Source organism: Vanellus vanellus (assembly GCF_965231255.1).
Source record: "Vanellus vanellus genome assembly, chromosome: 19".
In the NCBI taxonomy this organism is placed as follows: domain Eukaryota; kingdom Metazoa; phylum Chordata; class Aves; order Charadriiformes; family Charadriidae; genus Vanellus; species Vanellus vanellus.
In genome coordinates this window covers 5,708,821-5,724,169 of record NC_138924.1, presented here as the reverse complement: position 1 = coordinate 5,724,169, position 15,349 = coordinate 5,708,821, and the positions used below count along the sequence as shown (strand labels likewise).

Sequence of the window (15,349 nt, the reverse complement as noted above, 5' to 3'; positions counted from 1 at the left end):
GGGACAAGTCCCCAGCACAGCCAGGGACCACGCTGCTGCCGGGGCTGGGCAAACCCTCAGCTGCAGACAGTCCTTTTCCTGGAGGTGTCTTTGCTCTGGTACCAAAAGGGCTGAAAGTGCCTGTGAGAACCTTCCTGGGATAAAGTTTGCTCAAATCCTGGCTCTCCTTGGCTCTGCAGGGTGAGAACACCCGAGGGGGACCCTGGGGTCTTGCAGCGCCGAGACCCCCGCTGGGGACGTCATCCACCCCTGGGGGATGCTCCTGCTCCCCAAGGAGAAGCATAACCCTTTTCCACGGGCTCCTGCTTGAAAATGTACCGCCCGAAGGAATAGTGGGGTCTGCCAGGCGGGTCTCCAGGATCTGACCAGCTTCTCCTTGGCCTTGCAGTGACGAGCTGTCCCGGAGGGGAAATGCATCCTGAATGGGGCTGAGGCCCCCTGCGCGGGAATATGCAGCCTCGGCGCCGTGGGGGCAGCACCAGGGCAGCGGCCGGCGTGCGACGGCATGGTGGCAACGTTCAAGATCGCCGTGCTGGGAGCCCAGGGCGTGGGCAAGAGCGCCATAGTCCGGCAGTTCCTCTACAACGAGTTCAGCGAGGTCTGCGTGCCCACCACGGCCCGTCGCGTCTACCTGCCCGCCGTCGTCATGAACGGCCACGTCCACGACCTGCAGATCATGGACTTTCCCCCCATCACCGCCTTCCCTGTCAACACCCTGCAGGTAGGGGCGCCCCCAGCTCAGGGCGACGGGAGCACCACGTTGGGGGGGTCTCTGGTGACGGCGGTGGAGTTTTGCTGTATAACCCTGCGGGGTACCAGTTCCTCCTTTTTGCAGGATGCTGCTCCTTCCACATCAGGATTTGCTTGCTAAAAGCTGGTGTGAGGGATCGTATCCTCATGGTACCAGCCGAGCGGGCCCAGGATGAAGTATCTTTTAAAGCTTTTTCACTTAAAGTGATGGCAAATGTGGGAGAGATGGTGTCGCACTCCAAGGACCGCGGCTCCTCTGATGCCCACAGCCCTGCTGGATCTCCGGGTCCAGTTGAGAGGTGGATCCCGGAGCACTGGGATCCGGTTCCATCGCTGTCAGAGCCGGGGCCAGCAAAGGGCTGGGGGAGCATGGCCAAAGCGTTTGGGTGAAAACCAGGGGTTCCTGGAGAGCCAGACCCCGTCGTGCCCACTGCCCGAGCCAGGTGGAGCGGGGCTGCTCGTCCCCTCCCGGGGGGTGGCTGTCACCCCCGCCAGCGCTGCCTGGGCTCATCCCCGGAGCATTGAGCCCACTGAGCAGAACGCTCAGGCTCTTCTGAAACAGCCCCAAAAGGCAGCGTGGGGTTGGAAAGTCTCACCATCGGTGCCAACCGCTTTGGGGGGTTTAATGGGGAAAAAGAGGATTTTGAGCTTGTGCTCCATCCCAGGGACACAAATTGTGCCACCGCTGCAGGGAAAGGAGCCGGAGGTGCCCAACCTCAGCCGGGGGGCAATGCCACCGGTGGCAGCACCTCCCCGGGGCTGGGCTCTCTTATATTTTTAATCAATATAATTCTGTAGCTCCCCTGCCCGACAGGGATGGCGTTATAGGGGCCGTGTAGTGCTCCAAGTGTCCCCTGTGCCGTCGGGCAGGAGGCGAAGTGAGCTCTCCGGGGGCACGGAGGAGGTTTAAAAATTAATCGGCGTGTGCAGAGAAGGAAAGGTCAGCGCGAGAGGCAGCCCGAAATAGCAAAGGGTAATTTATTGACACGGCAGCCGACGCTAACATACTCGATTAACTCCCTGCCTCGCTGCGCTCCAGAGGAGGCGGCTGCTGGGAACAGGTGGAGGTTTCCAGGGAAGAGAGGATGGTCAGAGGGATGGCTCCGAGGGGAAAGGAGAAGACCGCGGTGGGGGATACGGCTCTGTCTGCTGGGAAGCATCGCTGGGCTCTGCTCCATGCCTGGGAGCAGCATCCCCGCGGTGAAGTCCTGGGAGAGCAGCAGGGGCTGGTGGCTCCCTGATGTCCCCTTCCTCCATGGGGCCTGGCGGGATGTGCAGCGTGACCCTCCTCCAGCCCTGAACATCCCGGGAAACCTCCACCGCACGGGGAAAACCATTCCAACGTCATGGCACCAGAGCAAGCCGCACCCCAGCGTGGGGAAATAGCTGCAATTTATGAATCTCCCCGGTGTACCGGGACTCAGAGTAGCCTGAGACACCGCCGCTTCATCCGCCCGCAGAGCTCTGATTCCGAGGAGCAACGCATCTTCTCCCCTCCATGGACAGGAGAGGGGCTGTGTCATGCCGCTTGCCCCCAGCTCCTTCCCATGCAGCGGTCTGCGATGGAGACCAACCCGCACCCCAAAACTTTCCTTTTCCCAGTTTCCTTCGGTCCTGCGTCTTCTCGTTTTGCCTCGTTCCAATGATAAACTCAGAAAGGGATGATTCACGGTACTGGAGAGGTTTGCCTGGGGAGAAGTGATGCCTTTCCTCCTTGGAGCATCTTCCTCCCCTCCGGTGGGGCTCAGGAGGGTTTGCGGTGCTGCCTGCACGGGCTGCTGCCCCCCGGTGCCACTGCAGCCTGGGTACCACTGCCAGGCCGGGACAGTGCCTGGAAGCGGGGCAGATTTACACTCCTATAGCACGGAAAAAAAATAATCCTGTTATTCCTGGAAACCCAAAGCTTTCCTAACAACACATATTCTTACAGCCTCAAATGTTGGCTGTGGAGAAGCCACCCCCGACGGCCTCTGCCCCAGCTCCCAACCTCACGGACCCCCTCCCGAGCAGCTGCCTCTCCTCTCCTGTCCCCGTGTCCCCTCCAAAGAGCCCCGCCGTCACCTTCCCCCTCTGACCCACGGGGCTCCTGGTCCCTCACCCCCATCCCCACGGAGCCGGGGCCGGACTGAGTCCGGCTCAACCCTCAGCATCCTCCTCGCCCGCCCTGCCAAAAACCGGGGTGCGTCAATAATTAACACACCTAATTAGCAGCTCTGGAGGGGGTGAAGCTTTTAGATCCAGGGCAGGGGGTTGCATCCAGCCCCGCTGTCAGCCCCGGGCCGCTGTGTATCAGGCAGGCTGTAATCCTCGCCCAAGAGAGAAATTGGGGCTGACAAATCCCGTTATCTCTCCTCTGGATTAACGAGGGGGATAAGGGATCTCCGGAGATGGGGGCAGGGAATGGCTGAAGGGCCGCGGTGGGGCAGACACAGCCGTCGCAGGGACGTGTCGGGGCAGAGCAGGGGTGAGCTGGGTGGCGTAGCAGCCTCCGTGGCGTGCCCAGCCCCGAAACAGTGTGGGGCATCCCCCGGGCACAGCGACGGGGCTGAGCCAGGATTGATCCCTCTCTGCACCTTGCAGGAGTGGGCGGACGTGTGTTGCAGGGGGCTCCGGAGCGTCCATGCCTACATCCTGGTCTATGACATCTGTTGCTTTGACAGCTTCGAGTACATCAAAACGATCCGCCAGCAGATCCTGGAAACGAGGTAGGGACCGCTTTGCCGGCGGGTGCATCCCGTGGGGCTCCCGGCGGGGCGGTGCGGTACTGCTCACCCCAGTGCTCCCCTGCTCTTGGCATCAGCGATGAGATATTAGAGGCTGAGGTAAAGCCCCTTTGCAGGGCTGGGAGCCCAAAAGCAAAAGCAAAACTGGACCCGGGGGCAGGAGAAGGAGAAGGACCCCGGGCAGGTATCTTTCCCATCCCTGGGAAAGCAGCTGGGGCTGGCGCGGTGGGCGGCTGGCCACGAAGAAGGGACAGGCCAAAAGGAGACACGTCCCTTTTGGGTAGCCAAAGCCAAGAGCCGGTTTGGGATGGGTTGGGGTCCACGGACAGGTCCATCATCGCGCTCTGTCCTGTCCCCTTCTGTCCTCCCTCACCGCCCGTCTTCCCCAGGGTCATCGGCACTTCGGAGACACCCATCATCATCGTGGGCAACAAGCGGGACCTGCAGCGGGGCCGGGTGATCCCGCGCTGGAACGTCTCCAACCTGGTGAAGAAGACGTGGAAGTGCGGTTACATCGAGTGCTCGGCCAAGTACAACTGGCACATCCTGCTGCTCTTCAGCGAGCTCCTGAAGAGCGTGGGCTGCGCCCGCTGCAAGCACGTCCACACCACCATCCGCTTCCAGGGTGCCCTGCGCAGGAACCGATGCACCATCATGTGAGCCCTCCCTGCCCCGACGGAAATCCCCCCGGCCGTGTCCCTGCGGCTGCCCGTCCTCGGGGACCGCGGCTCCCCGGCGAGCGCCGGCGGCGCTGCTCTCCGTGGGGGTGATGCTGTGGTAGGAGCTGCTCCAGAGGCACCTCGGGGTTTGCTGCCCCGCCAGCGCTGGCACCCTGCGGTGACATCTGGGGACACTGCACCTTGGGCGGTGCTGGGCAGGGTGATGCGATGGCCGTCGGCGGGTCGGAGCGGGTGCGCGACCGGGCTGCCTGGAGGTAGCGAGGGCTGAGGGAGGACCTCAGCTAAAACCCTGAGCCCTTCCGGAGTCTCCTGCGCTCGGGGCCAAAGCTGTGCCGGGGAATTGTGTCTCCGCCGCCTATGAAATGCTGCGTGGCACCGGAAGGGGTGGAAGAGCCACCTCAGATGATGCCCAGAGGTTGGCTGCCAGGTTTGTCGTTGCCGGCTCCTGCCCCGGCATCGCAGGGGCAACGCGTGCTGCTGCTGCCTGCCATCACCTGTTCCCCCCCCCAGAAGAAAATTGCCCAGTGTCATGATGATGGAGGTGGCTCCATCCCCGGGGCACGGTGGAGCTGGGGTTTCTCCCCTTGGAGGGCAGAGCCACCTCCAGCAAGAAGCCAGGTTACACGGGCTCTCTTTTGCCTCGCTTGGGTCAGATTTCTAGGCAGAATTTCTGGATGAAAGCAAGAAAAGTGGGAGAAAAATAAATAATCAAGCCCCCGTCCTGCCCCTTACACCGCCCCAGGGTGCCGGGTGCTGCTTCCCCAGGGCTTCACGTCCCCCTTCTGCTCTGGTTCAGCCAAGGAAGGCTTCTCCTCCCCCACCAGCCCGTCGAACACCAAATAATCTGGAAACGCTCCTCGCCGGGCAGGTCAGCCCTCCGCTACCTCGCCTGCCGGGCTCAGCGGGCCGCTGGCTTTGCACAGCTCCCACCCGATCCCCCGGCGTCCCCCCGGGCAGGTCCCCCCTGTGCCGCCAGCGGTGCGACGAGGTGGGTCCGACCCATGCCGGCCTTTCCCACGCGATGCTCGCCTCCATCCACGTCAGACAGCGCCGGTGCGAAGGCAGCCTCCGAAGCAATAGGGAGCTGGAGTTGCATTTCCAGTTGCACTCTTTATTTTTCTCTTCCTCTCTGCACATCCCTCATAGGAAAGTGAGCCCCCCGCCTATATTTTTTATTCTTCTTCTTTGATTTTTTTGGCTTGGTTTTTACGCCAGACTGGCAGCTCACCTGTGTCGCGTCCTGCAGAGCGGGTGGCAAAGCGCAGCGAAGGGGGTCGGGGTGATGCGCCGGCGATGGGCGAGCGAGAGGCAGAGGGGGGGAATCTCGTCGTTTCTTCTTCTTGGCTGCTCCCTGTGAGACACTGGGAAACTCCATCCTCACCCCCCTCGAGGCGGGATCTGAGGCCGATCCATCCTCTGGCAAAACCATCTCCGTGATTTCTGGTGTAACGAGGGGATGCAGGGATTCAGCGCCGCTCTGGGCGGTAAAGCCGAAGGACACCAACCCCATCTCTCCCCCCACACCCCCGGCCAGGTTTCCGTCTGACAGAAGCACCACTGTGCTCTCGGTAACACTTTCTGTTAAGAACAGATCCAGCTGAGCTCTGGCACGGAGCATTTCACCGCCCCGTCCCCGTCCCCGGGGCCATGCACCGCCCTGCAGCTCCAATCCCGCAGGGTTCGGGGGGACACCCCGCTCCACCAGTCCCATCCCCAAGCAGCCGCTTTGGCAACCAAACCCCATTCCCCTTGCTTCCCCCTCAAAAAAAAAAAAAAAAAAAAAAAAAAAAAAAGGGAAAAGGCACTGGGGGGACACAGGTCTGTCCCAGTTGGCTGCAAGAGCGCCGGCCGGGGAAGGGCGGTGGCACCCATCACCATCCCCTGCCTTCACGGCAAACAGCCCGGGCTTCGCCACCGGCCCCACTGACCTCATCTCGTCAGGATTTATTAAGACGTATAAGTCCACGTTATCGGTCTCTGGCTAGCTTTATCCCTCCAAATTGTTTGAGAAGGAAACTCCCTGGTAAATGCTAATAATAAAGCATTTATAAAGTGCTCCGACGTATACATATCAACGACTAAGCCAATACATTGTTATAACCCTGTAGCCTGCAGTTTATAGCACAATTAGTTACAGGTTTTTATAGCATCTATTTAGTATTTTGAAAAAAAAAAAAAAAGGTTATAAATATAATTGTTATATTCTATTGTACTTTATAGACAGAGAAAGTTATATTAGTAATAATAACTCTCACGGCTTTGACAGCATTTCCCAGCTCCTGAGAAAACGAGGGCTACAAAGAGCTGCTTTCCCAAGAGCCCAGGAGGGAGGGGGGTGGTGGTACCGGCCGGGTGCCGGCAGGGGAACCGAGGCGGGAGCTCCGGCGTGTGGCCCGGGCTGGTGGGATCCGAGCGGCCGGGAGCACGGCAGCAGCCGCAGCCGACCCGCGCCTCCTCCCTACCCGCACCCTTCGTACAAAGTGTTACCGCTCGCCCAACACCACCTTGGTCCTGCTAAAAACAACCGGCTCCTGAGCCTGGGAGAGGCTGAGGGTGTCCCCCACCGCTGTCCCCCCAGCGCAGTGCCGGGTTTCTGCCCCCCACCGTGTGTGTGTGTGGTGCCGCAGGAGGTGATGCCTGGGTTTGGTCCAGCCCTGGCAAGGATGCTTCCCTCTCCTCCTCCTCCTCCTCCTCCTCCTCCTGCCCCGGTGAGCGTCCCAGTTGCCTGGACTTGGCTTTTCTTTCCCCCCTGGACTTGTTATTGGAGATTCCCGAGGTGTCTACACCGCCTGTAACGCCCCGCACCCCTTCTTTGAAATGGAATTAAAAATCAGGTCTGTCCCTCCTTGTTCTGTACCCGCCTTGCTGCTCTTTGCCCGCCGTGCCGGGTTGCTCGCCGCCCCCGCTGCCGCTCTCGCAGCCCTTCTGCGGGAGGCAATGGGTCGGGGTGGGGTGGGGGGAATTTGTTTCTCCCCTGCCAAAGGAGCATTTTTGTAAGCAGGTTTTGCATCCACGGGGCGCCGACGCTCGCCCTTGCTCTTCCTTTGCAGGAGCGTGGGTCCAGTTTCATCCTCCCTTGGACGATGGGGCTCTTCTGGCCCCCGTGGGGCTCTCGGAGGGATGTTCGCTGTGCACACAGGCAGCAGACCGGCAGCACGAATTCCCTTCACCAGCCGTGACCTGCCCCCCCCCGGCCCCCAGGATTATCCTCTCCCCCTCCCCACCCACACAGGAACGACGCTGAAACAGAAGAGCTTTGGTACATCTCTATTGCACAAACAATATTGCCGGGTCCGTGGCTGCAGGCTCAGGAGGGCAGCAGTGACTGCCACAAGCCTCGGTGACAGCGGGCGTCCTGACCATCACCACTGAGGCGACCACCGACCCCCCCCGGGTCTCCCACCTTCTCCCATAAGGAAGCCCGTGGAGCTCAGCAAGGGTCAGCTCCTGCGATATCCTCCCCCCGACCTGAGTAACTCAAACGCTCGTTAAGGAGGGCTCTTGGTGCTGTAAGACATGAGCATCGTTAGTCCCATTGTACAGGTGGGGAAGACTGAGGTACCGGATGGTTTGCACGCTTGGATGCCGGGTGTAGGGTGTCCCCGCTTTAGGGGAACACTGTAGGGGCCGACTACACCCCTCTTCCCTGCAGAAGATGCCCCGTTCTCTCGATTTGGGGCTGGATTTTTCCACTCAAACCAGTACAAGAACACCTGTTTAGGAGAAGAATTACCAGTCCAAACCCAACCCCGTTGGGAAGGATGGGGTGCAGCTCCGAAGAGCAAGGAGGGTCCGCCACAGCCACCCGGGACCAAATCCAGGATGCTGCACGCGGGCACCTCAGCGCTGGCTTCGCATCGCTCCCACCTTCAGATGAGGGACGGGTCCATCCCCTCGAAAACCAACCCCGAGGGGGGATCAGACCCACGCCTCCTCGTCATCTTCGGTCAGCCAGGCACCGCTGTCGGCCGGCGAGGGCTTGGCCCCGGGGTGCGTGCCACCGGCCTGGGGGTGCCGGGGGGGTGCCGGGGGGCGATGCTGGCCCCGGGGGGCGAGCAGGCGCTGCCCCAGCGGGGTGGGGATACGCGAGGGGCGCTTGCCCGGCCTGTGGTCCCGCCGGGGACGCACCTTGGGCCGCAGCTTCAGCTTGTAGATGGAGGGCACGCGTTCGGGTTTCTTCAGGCACCGCCGGGGCTTGGGGGCATTGCTGGTCCTGGCTCCCTGTGGGGTCTGACTCCCCGCTCCCGGCCCCTCTGCCTCCCCCTTGGCTGGTAGGGTGGTGGGCTGCAGGGTGGCTTGCGGGGGAGTTTTGGGGACCCAGCTCCCCAGCCCCACGGGACGCAGGGGCTGCCGCCCGCGGGAGAGCTCCTCCACCACGCGGCCGTAGCCGGGGGGCTGTGTGTGCCCCCAGCACCCCCGGAGCCCCTCGCTCCCCTCGCCGGGGCCGCAGGCTCCCCCCGGCTCATCCGCCAGCACCCTGGGGCACTCAGCATCCCCAGCCTGCGGGCTGGTGGCCGGGTGGCATCGCAGGGTCCCTCGGGGACCCTCTCCAACAGCACAGCCCTTGTACCCATTTACAAAATGGGCCGAAGGGGTGGGGGGCCGGCAGACGGCCGGGCTGGCTTTGATGGAGGGTTTAACGCTGCTGTCCTGTTTCGGAGGCTGGCTGGAGGAATTTTGGGATGAGGGCGGTTGGTCCCGGCCAAGGGCTCCCCGGCTCCCTTCCCATGAGCTTTTCCGGCTCTGTGAGTCTCCCCGGGCATCCCGGTGCGAGGACGGGGCACACCCCTTGATGGGGCTGGGGGCACGGGATGCCACCGAGGTGGGGACCCCCCTTTCCTGCGCCCTGGCAGCCACCATGGACAATTTGCCTCCTTGCCGGGTGCTTTTTGGAGGTGCCGGTGTCAGCCGGGTGCTGGGTGCTGTGGGTTTGACCCGTGCTGGTACCCCAGTGGTTTTTCCCGGGGTGCTCCCACGCAGCACCTTGGGGACCCCCACGCTATCCCGTGTGCCGGGGGCCATCCGGGAAGGGGTGAGTGCCCGGCGTGTCACCCCGCCATTGCGGCTGGGGGAGCTGGGTCGAGCAGGCGACCTGGATGGTGGAGGCTGCATCCCTGAAGGGGTGACCAGTGGCTCCCGCGTCCTGCAAGGAGAGAGAGCAGAGAGGGGCCAGGGAGCTGCCGTGACCCCTTTCCATCCTTCCCCCCTCTATCCAGCCTGGTGCTGGGCAGCTCAGGAAGGGAGAGGAAAAAAAAAAATAAATACAGGGATGGGAGAAAAACTGCTTTGAATCCAGGTGGTTTGGGGCACAAAGCATCTCTGCACTGCTTACCTGCCCGAAGGGACCCTCCGGGGCTGCGCCGGCTCCTGGCGAGGGCTGGCACCCAGTGGGCGGCCTGAACCTTCCCTGGAGGGGGTGGCAGGGGATCGGGGGCTGGAGGAGACGCGGGACCCCCAAGCGACAGGGGGCAGGGGGCTCTGCGAACGGCTGACCAGCAGCGCTGGCTGGGGCTGGCCACGGGCGGCCACCTTCGAGGCCGGGCACAGCCGGACCTCATGCTGCACTTGCTGCTGGGGGGTCCTGGTTTTTAAGGCTTGTTTGTGAGCTGTGGGGTAAAGTAGGGGGGCTCAGCACCCCCGTCCATTGCACACACACACACTCCCCCTCGGGGTGCACCCCACCCAGCCATCGCTCACCATCCAGCCCCCCGGGGATGCTGGTGCAAACCTGCGGTCCCCACTAAAGAGCTTTTGGGGTCTGGCTCCATCCAAAAGTCTGCCGTGACCTCTAGTGGCCACCAAAGTCAAAGAGAGTCCCCAAACCCAGACATTCCCCAGCAGAGTACTGAGGCATCGTGGTAATGAGGTCTCCTGCTCCTGCAAATGGCCCCAGAAGCAGCGAGACCCAGGATGGACCCCACCCCCCCACCCCCCCCAACCCCAGTCATGGGGCAGAACCACAGGATTTGGGGATGTGGGGACTCACAGAGCGAGGTGCAGCGGCACGGGTCGTGCTTGTCCAGGTAGTGCTCCAACGTGTCCCAGCCGCCCCCAACCCGCACCATAACGTGTTCCCGCAGGATCTGCATGGGGTGCCGCAGGCCATGAGGTCCAGAGAGGTGCATGTGATGCGTCCATGGGACACCCCCCACCGCCCCCTCCCTCTTTTTAAGCAGCCTGGGGGTGACACACTCAGCCGGGCTTCGCCCTCTGGTGCTTGAGGGCCGTGGGCTTGCCCTAAGTGCCATCGGCTCTCCCAAAAGACAGCTCAGTGCCACTGAGGCAGGGAGGGTCCCAGGTCCTGCTGCCATCCCAACAGACTTGTTTCATCACCCCAAGGAGGGCAGGGAGCCTTTTGGGAAAAGCCCTCTCCACCACCATGTGCTGAGCCCTTTGGGAAAGCCAGGCTGAGGGATGGATGCAGGCAGGGACAGAGCATCCCAGTGTTCCCATTGCTGGGTAAGACCTGGCTCTGGCTTGGTGTGGGACAGCAGGTTTTGTCCTGTACACACAGGTGGTTACATCTATGTAAACATGTACTGCAGGGCCGAGCTGCCCCGCTGCTCTGCTTTGGGCATAACGGTCAAAACCCCCACATTGGCCCCATTTCGGGGGTGGATTATGGAAGAGGCTTCATGGCGCAGAGCAGGATTCCTGGTGCCAGTGCCCCAAAAGCATGGGGCAAAGCAGACTCACCCGGACAAAGATGAGGGTGTCGGAGTCACCCACGCGATATTTCCCTTCGGATATCTTGATCATGGGGAACTGGACGGGGCAGGTACAGCGGCTCACCAGGTGCTGGACCTGCGGGCAGCAGGGACAGATCCTCACCAGGACTCCTGGGAAGGGTCCTGGGGTGGCCATGCCCATCTTCATCCCCATCCCCATCCCGCTCCATGCCCATCCATACCATCTGGTCAAGGTTGTGGAGGTCCCGTGGTTTCCTGGGGGGCTGGGGCAGGGGGGTGTCGGCAGGCGGCAGGTCCAGCTCCTGGCGGAGCTCCTCCTCAATCTCCTCTTCCATCTGCACGAGGGTTGGGGCACGCATGCCGAAACGGGCAGCACGGCGTGCCAGCTCCAGCAGGCACAGCACAAAGTTCTTCTCATTCTTCCTCAGCACCAGGTCCTCCGTCTCGAACATCAGGACATCTGGGGCAGGGCAAGGGTGGGCTGAGCCAGGGCAGGCACGCAGGGACAGGGATGAAGGGGACGGGGGGCACTGGTGGAATCAAAATCTGCCCGGAGGGATGTTATTCCCTGGACATATCCCTCTAGGAATATGGCTGGGTCCAACAAAGGTTGGGATAAATTCACGGAGGAAGACCCTTCCCCTTGGGCATCTCCAAGTAAAGGCGCTTTGGCTGTTTCATGGCATCCCAAACCACAAACCCCAGCGGTCGGGTGTGCTGAGGATGTGTCACTCCATGCCCATGCCCCTTCTGGGCATCCACTGGTGGTGTGCTCAGGATGACAGACCCTTTGCTGAGAGCCAGTACCGCTCCTGATGTCCTTACGGCCGGGATCGTGCCGTGCATGGCAGGGCCACACTGCGGCATTACGCCCTTTCCATTTCCACCCCCCCACCCCCCCAAGTGCATATTTGCACCCAAGCAAACACGGCCACTGCGTGCCAGCACCCTGCAAAGCTGCTGCCGAGCCCGGAGGAGCTTGTGCAAGAAATCCCAGCTCAGGGACGCGTGCGCGTGGTGCTGCCCAACGCCGGGGTGGCACCGACTTTGGCGGACACACGGGAAAACACCCAGGGTGACGCCAGGAGCAGCTGGAGGGGAATTGCTCACGGGGACATGGGGCAGCTGGAGCCTGGCATCTTACCTTTAATGTCCATCTCCTTCTTGCACCACTGGATGAAGTTGGAGATGTTGTCCCTGGCCTGGAAGGTGCCTGGCTGTGCCGTGAGGTTGCAGGCGACGCCGGCGGCGGGCAGGCGGAGGTGGCGGGCGATGCCAGGGCAGGCACGGGCAAACTCCCCGGCCACGTGGGTGACATTGTTGGCGTGGGAACAGAGCACGGCCCCCGTCTCCAGCACCTCCATGAAGGTGCCCACCTCGATGTCCAGGTCGTACAGCTCCTTCAACCACTCAGCCAAGTCCTCCTTCATGGCGTAGAGGTACTGCTCGCTGGACCGGTAGGGACGGATGCTCCGCACCGCGGCGCCCGGCGTCCCCCACATTTTGCCATAAGACTGGGAGGAGACCCAGGGAAAGGGGTGATGGGGACATGGGTGATGGGGACATGGGGAGCTGCCCTGGGCTGTGTCCCCAGCCCACCACCCCAGCAGCCACACTCACCCGGTGCCCGTTGCTCTCTGCCACCTGGGATGGTGACGCCGTCCTCCCAGTGCCAGGAGCCCTTCTTGAGGTCCAAGGGCTGTAATGCAGCGTGGGGAAAGGAAATCACCCTCCTGGGCAGTGGGTGTTTTGTTTCCTTCCCAAGTGCTGTTCCCTTCTCCTTGGTGACAAGGGACGGGCTGCAAACACTCCCCGTTAACCCTTCAGTGCCTGCTCCTCCACCAGCAGCCCTGCTCCTTCCCCAGAAGCCCCAGGGGTGGAATTTTCCCCCCAGGATCCCTGGCTCTGGGGCAGGAAGGGGTTAGAGAGCAGCTCTTCAGCATCCCAAGTTGCTCACAGCCCCAAAGGAAGGGGGATTTTGCCCCCTCCCCACCATCCCTGCACCCACCTCCACCACACGTTGGGTGACCTGGGGGCCTTACAAGGTGCATCTCCAGGGGTCTGTACCCCTGAATTCATAGCCCTGAGGCAGCCACATTTTGGCACCCATTTTACAGGCTTAGACACTTGGCTGAGGCGCCACCGTGTGCCATTGCAAAGCCAAACACGCTGTGGCGAGGAGCCCACCCGAGCAGGGCAGCCCCCAAGCACAGCTCCCTCCTCCCTGGATGGGGTGCCCAGGGGGATGGGGAGAGGCTGACCTCAGGGCAGTTCCGAAGACCTCTGAACACATCTTGGGGGTGATGCTCAGATGGGTCCCTCCACATCCCTTCTGCCCTCCGCACACACTCCCAGCAGCACAGCAGCACCGGGAGCCGCAAAGCCCAACCCCAAGGTGAGGGCTTCCCAAAGCCATAGAGGTTGGGGCAGAGATCCCTCGGAGGGAGCTGGTCCTGACAGCGGTCAGACTCCCAAACGCCTCAGCTCAGCCGTCCCACAGGGTTTCTGTGCAACCCGGAAACATTCCAGCGGAGAGAGCCAGAGGAGGAGGAAGAGACTGAAGAGCTGCAAGAGGTAGAGGGTAACAACGGGGATGCCACTGCCACGGCTTGCTCCGCTCTTCCCGAGCTGTGGAGCAAGGTGTGAGAGCTGAGGAGCCCTGCACCCACGTGCTCTGCTCCCCCCCGGGCTCCCCCTCCACCATCCTCCCTCCTCCGCTGCAGCCAGGACCCCCGGGGCAACACTCCCCTGTGCTCATCTCAAGCATCACCATTCACTCTCACCATTTCGTTTCATCTGGTAAAAACGCTCATGGCTGCTCATGCTTGGGTGTGAATCCCTACGCTTGAACCCGGCTCATCCCTTGATCTCCCTGCAGGGGACAGACGGGTCTCATCACCTCCAAAGGTTGGGGCCAGAGCAGGTCCCTGCAAGGACCCCGCTCCCCAGGAGCCCCCTTCACTCGAGGGCTTGTACCACCCCTTACTGGGAGCTGGGAGACGTGCAATGGTGTCAGGGCTCAGCCCAAGCTCCGAGGAAATGCAGGAGATGCACCTGCAAATCACAGAGCAAATCCGTCAATCCTCTCCCCAAAAACTCTTCTGGAAAAAAAAAAAAGAAAAAGAAAAATAAGGATAAGGGGGATTTATTTGCGTGCCCACCTTTGGGGTTTCTCCGCACTGTGCTCCTTCGCGAACTTCTTCCCGAATTGCCCACGACAGCGAGGTCTTCGGCAAAAGCCAAGCTCCTCCACAGATGGCGTGACTCCAGGAGCTGGGGCTTTAAGAAAATAACTACCCGGTGAGTGGGCACTGCTGGGAATGCTGGAGACTCCCTCCCCAACCCCGGGCTTGCAGAGCTGCCCCGGCACCCAGGTACTTCGACAAAACCCAAATCTACCAGCGACGTGCTTACACCATGGGACTGAAACGGAGCCTCTCCTGGGCTTGGGGGGCTTCTTGCTGTGTCGGGGGACCCTGTCCTCTCCCTGGAGCCAGCTGCTGATGCTCACTGCAGATCACCATCCAGCCGGTGTCATTTTGGGGGAGGAAATGCAAGAATCCCAGCTATTCCCCCGGGGTTGGGGAATTCGTGGAGGAGTCTGCGCCTGGTGTGCCCTGCCAGGGAGGCCGGCAGGAGAAAAGGATCCTTGTGACGCAGGATTTTCAGCCAGATTTTCGCGTGGCTCGGGGTGCGAGTCCACCTCCCCGGGTCCCCCCCCACGCTTGTGGGGTGCAGCCGATTCAGCACAGTGACCCCATCTCTGCCAGCGACACCGCGCTCAGCCCCAGCCCTGGCAGCATCGCTCGTGACCCCGAGGAATCCTGAGAGCGCACAGCCCCAGGGAAAACACCGTGGCAAACGAGGGAGGAAAGGGTAAACCCAAAAACGGGAGAGGATTCAAGGTTGTCCCACCCTCAGCCTCCAGTCCCAGCTCTCTCCTAAGGGGACATGAAAGGGGATAAGGATCTGCTGCTTCTCTGCAGGTCTGGAGTACCCCTGGGGTACAGACGGCCTCATAAATCTTCCCGTCTCCAAAAAGCAGTACACGAACCAGTCATCACACTCTTTTTCTGACCCTTCTCAGGGCCCAGGGCAGACGCCTGGACAGCAAGACCTTCTCCAGCGCCAGCCTTTCCCATCAATCCCCCCCGATATCACCACCCCCCCCCCCCCCCATCACCTCCATCACCCTCCCCATCACGCTGCAGATCCCGCGGCCGGCGGCAGCCAAGAGGGCAGGAGAGATGCGGCTCCGGGCAGGAGACGTGAGCGGGGACGGAGGCACCACCAACTCTGCAAACATCGCGACACCCACCGCCCACGCCGACCAGCGGGACCTTCTCCCTGCAAGGCAAAACGCTGCCCGCAGAGTGGGCAGCGCAGGCAGGACACCCCGGCGTGTCGCGGCATGAAGCAAAGCAAACAGGAGCAGCCGGGAAGGATCCGGGGTGCTCCCTGTCCCGCGGGAGGTAAGGACCTGCCTTCACGCACCGAAGGACCCGGA

General features: G+C 61.9%; 2 protein-coding genes across 2 annotated transcripts; one reads left to right on the top strand and one right to left on the bottom strand.

The window, feature by feature from the left end:
* Positions 1-408: 408 nt before the first annotated feature.
* Positions 409-4,133, top strand: RASL10B (RAS like family 10 member B; the record flags this gene model as incomplete). Its single annotated transcript, XM_082493174.1, has 3 exons — positions 409-721; positions 3,331-3,455; positions 3,863-4,133. Exons 1-3 carry the CDS (start codon positions 506-508, stop codon positions 4,131-4,133), a joined length of 612 nt encoding a protein of 203 aa, XP_082349300.1. The 5' UTR covers positions 409-505.
* Positions 4,134-8,071: 3,938 nt separating this feature from the next.
* On the bottom strand, positions 8,072-15,148 carry GAS2L2 (growth arrest specific 2 like 2; the record flags this gene model as incomplete). Its single annotated transcript, XM_082492911.1, has 7 exons — positions 8,072-9,296; positions 9,486-9,759; positions 10,140-10,236; positions 10,850-10,957; positions 11,064-11,302; positions 11,987-12,356; positions 15,026-15,148. The coding sequence occupies 7 exons, from the start codon at positions 15,146-15,148 to the stop codon at positions 8,072-8,074; spliced, it is 2,436 nt and encodes an 811-aa protein (XP_082349037.1).
* Between the last annotated feature and the right edge of the window lie 201 nt (positions 15,149-15,349).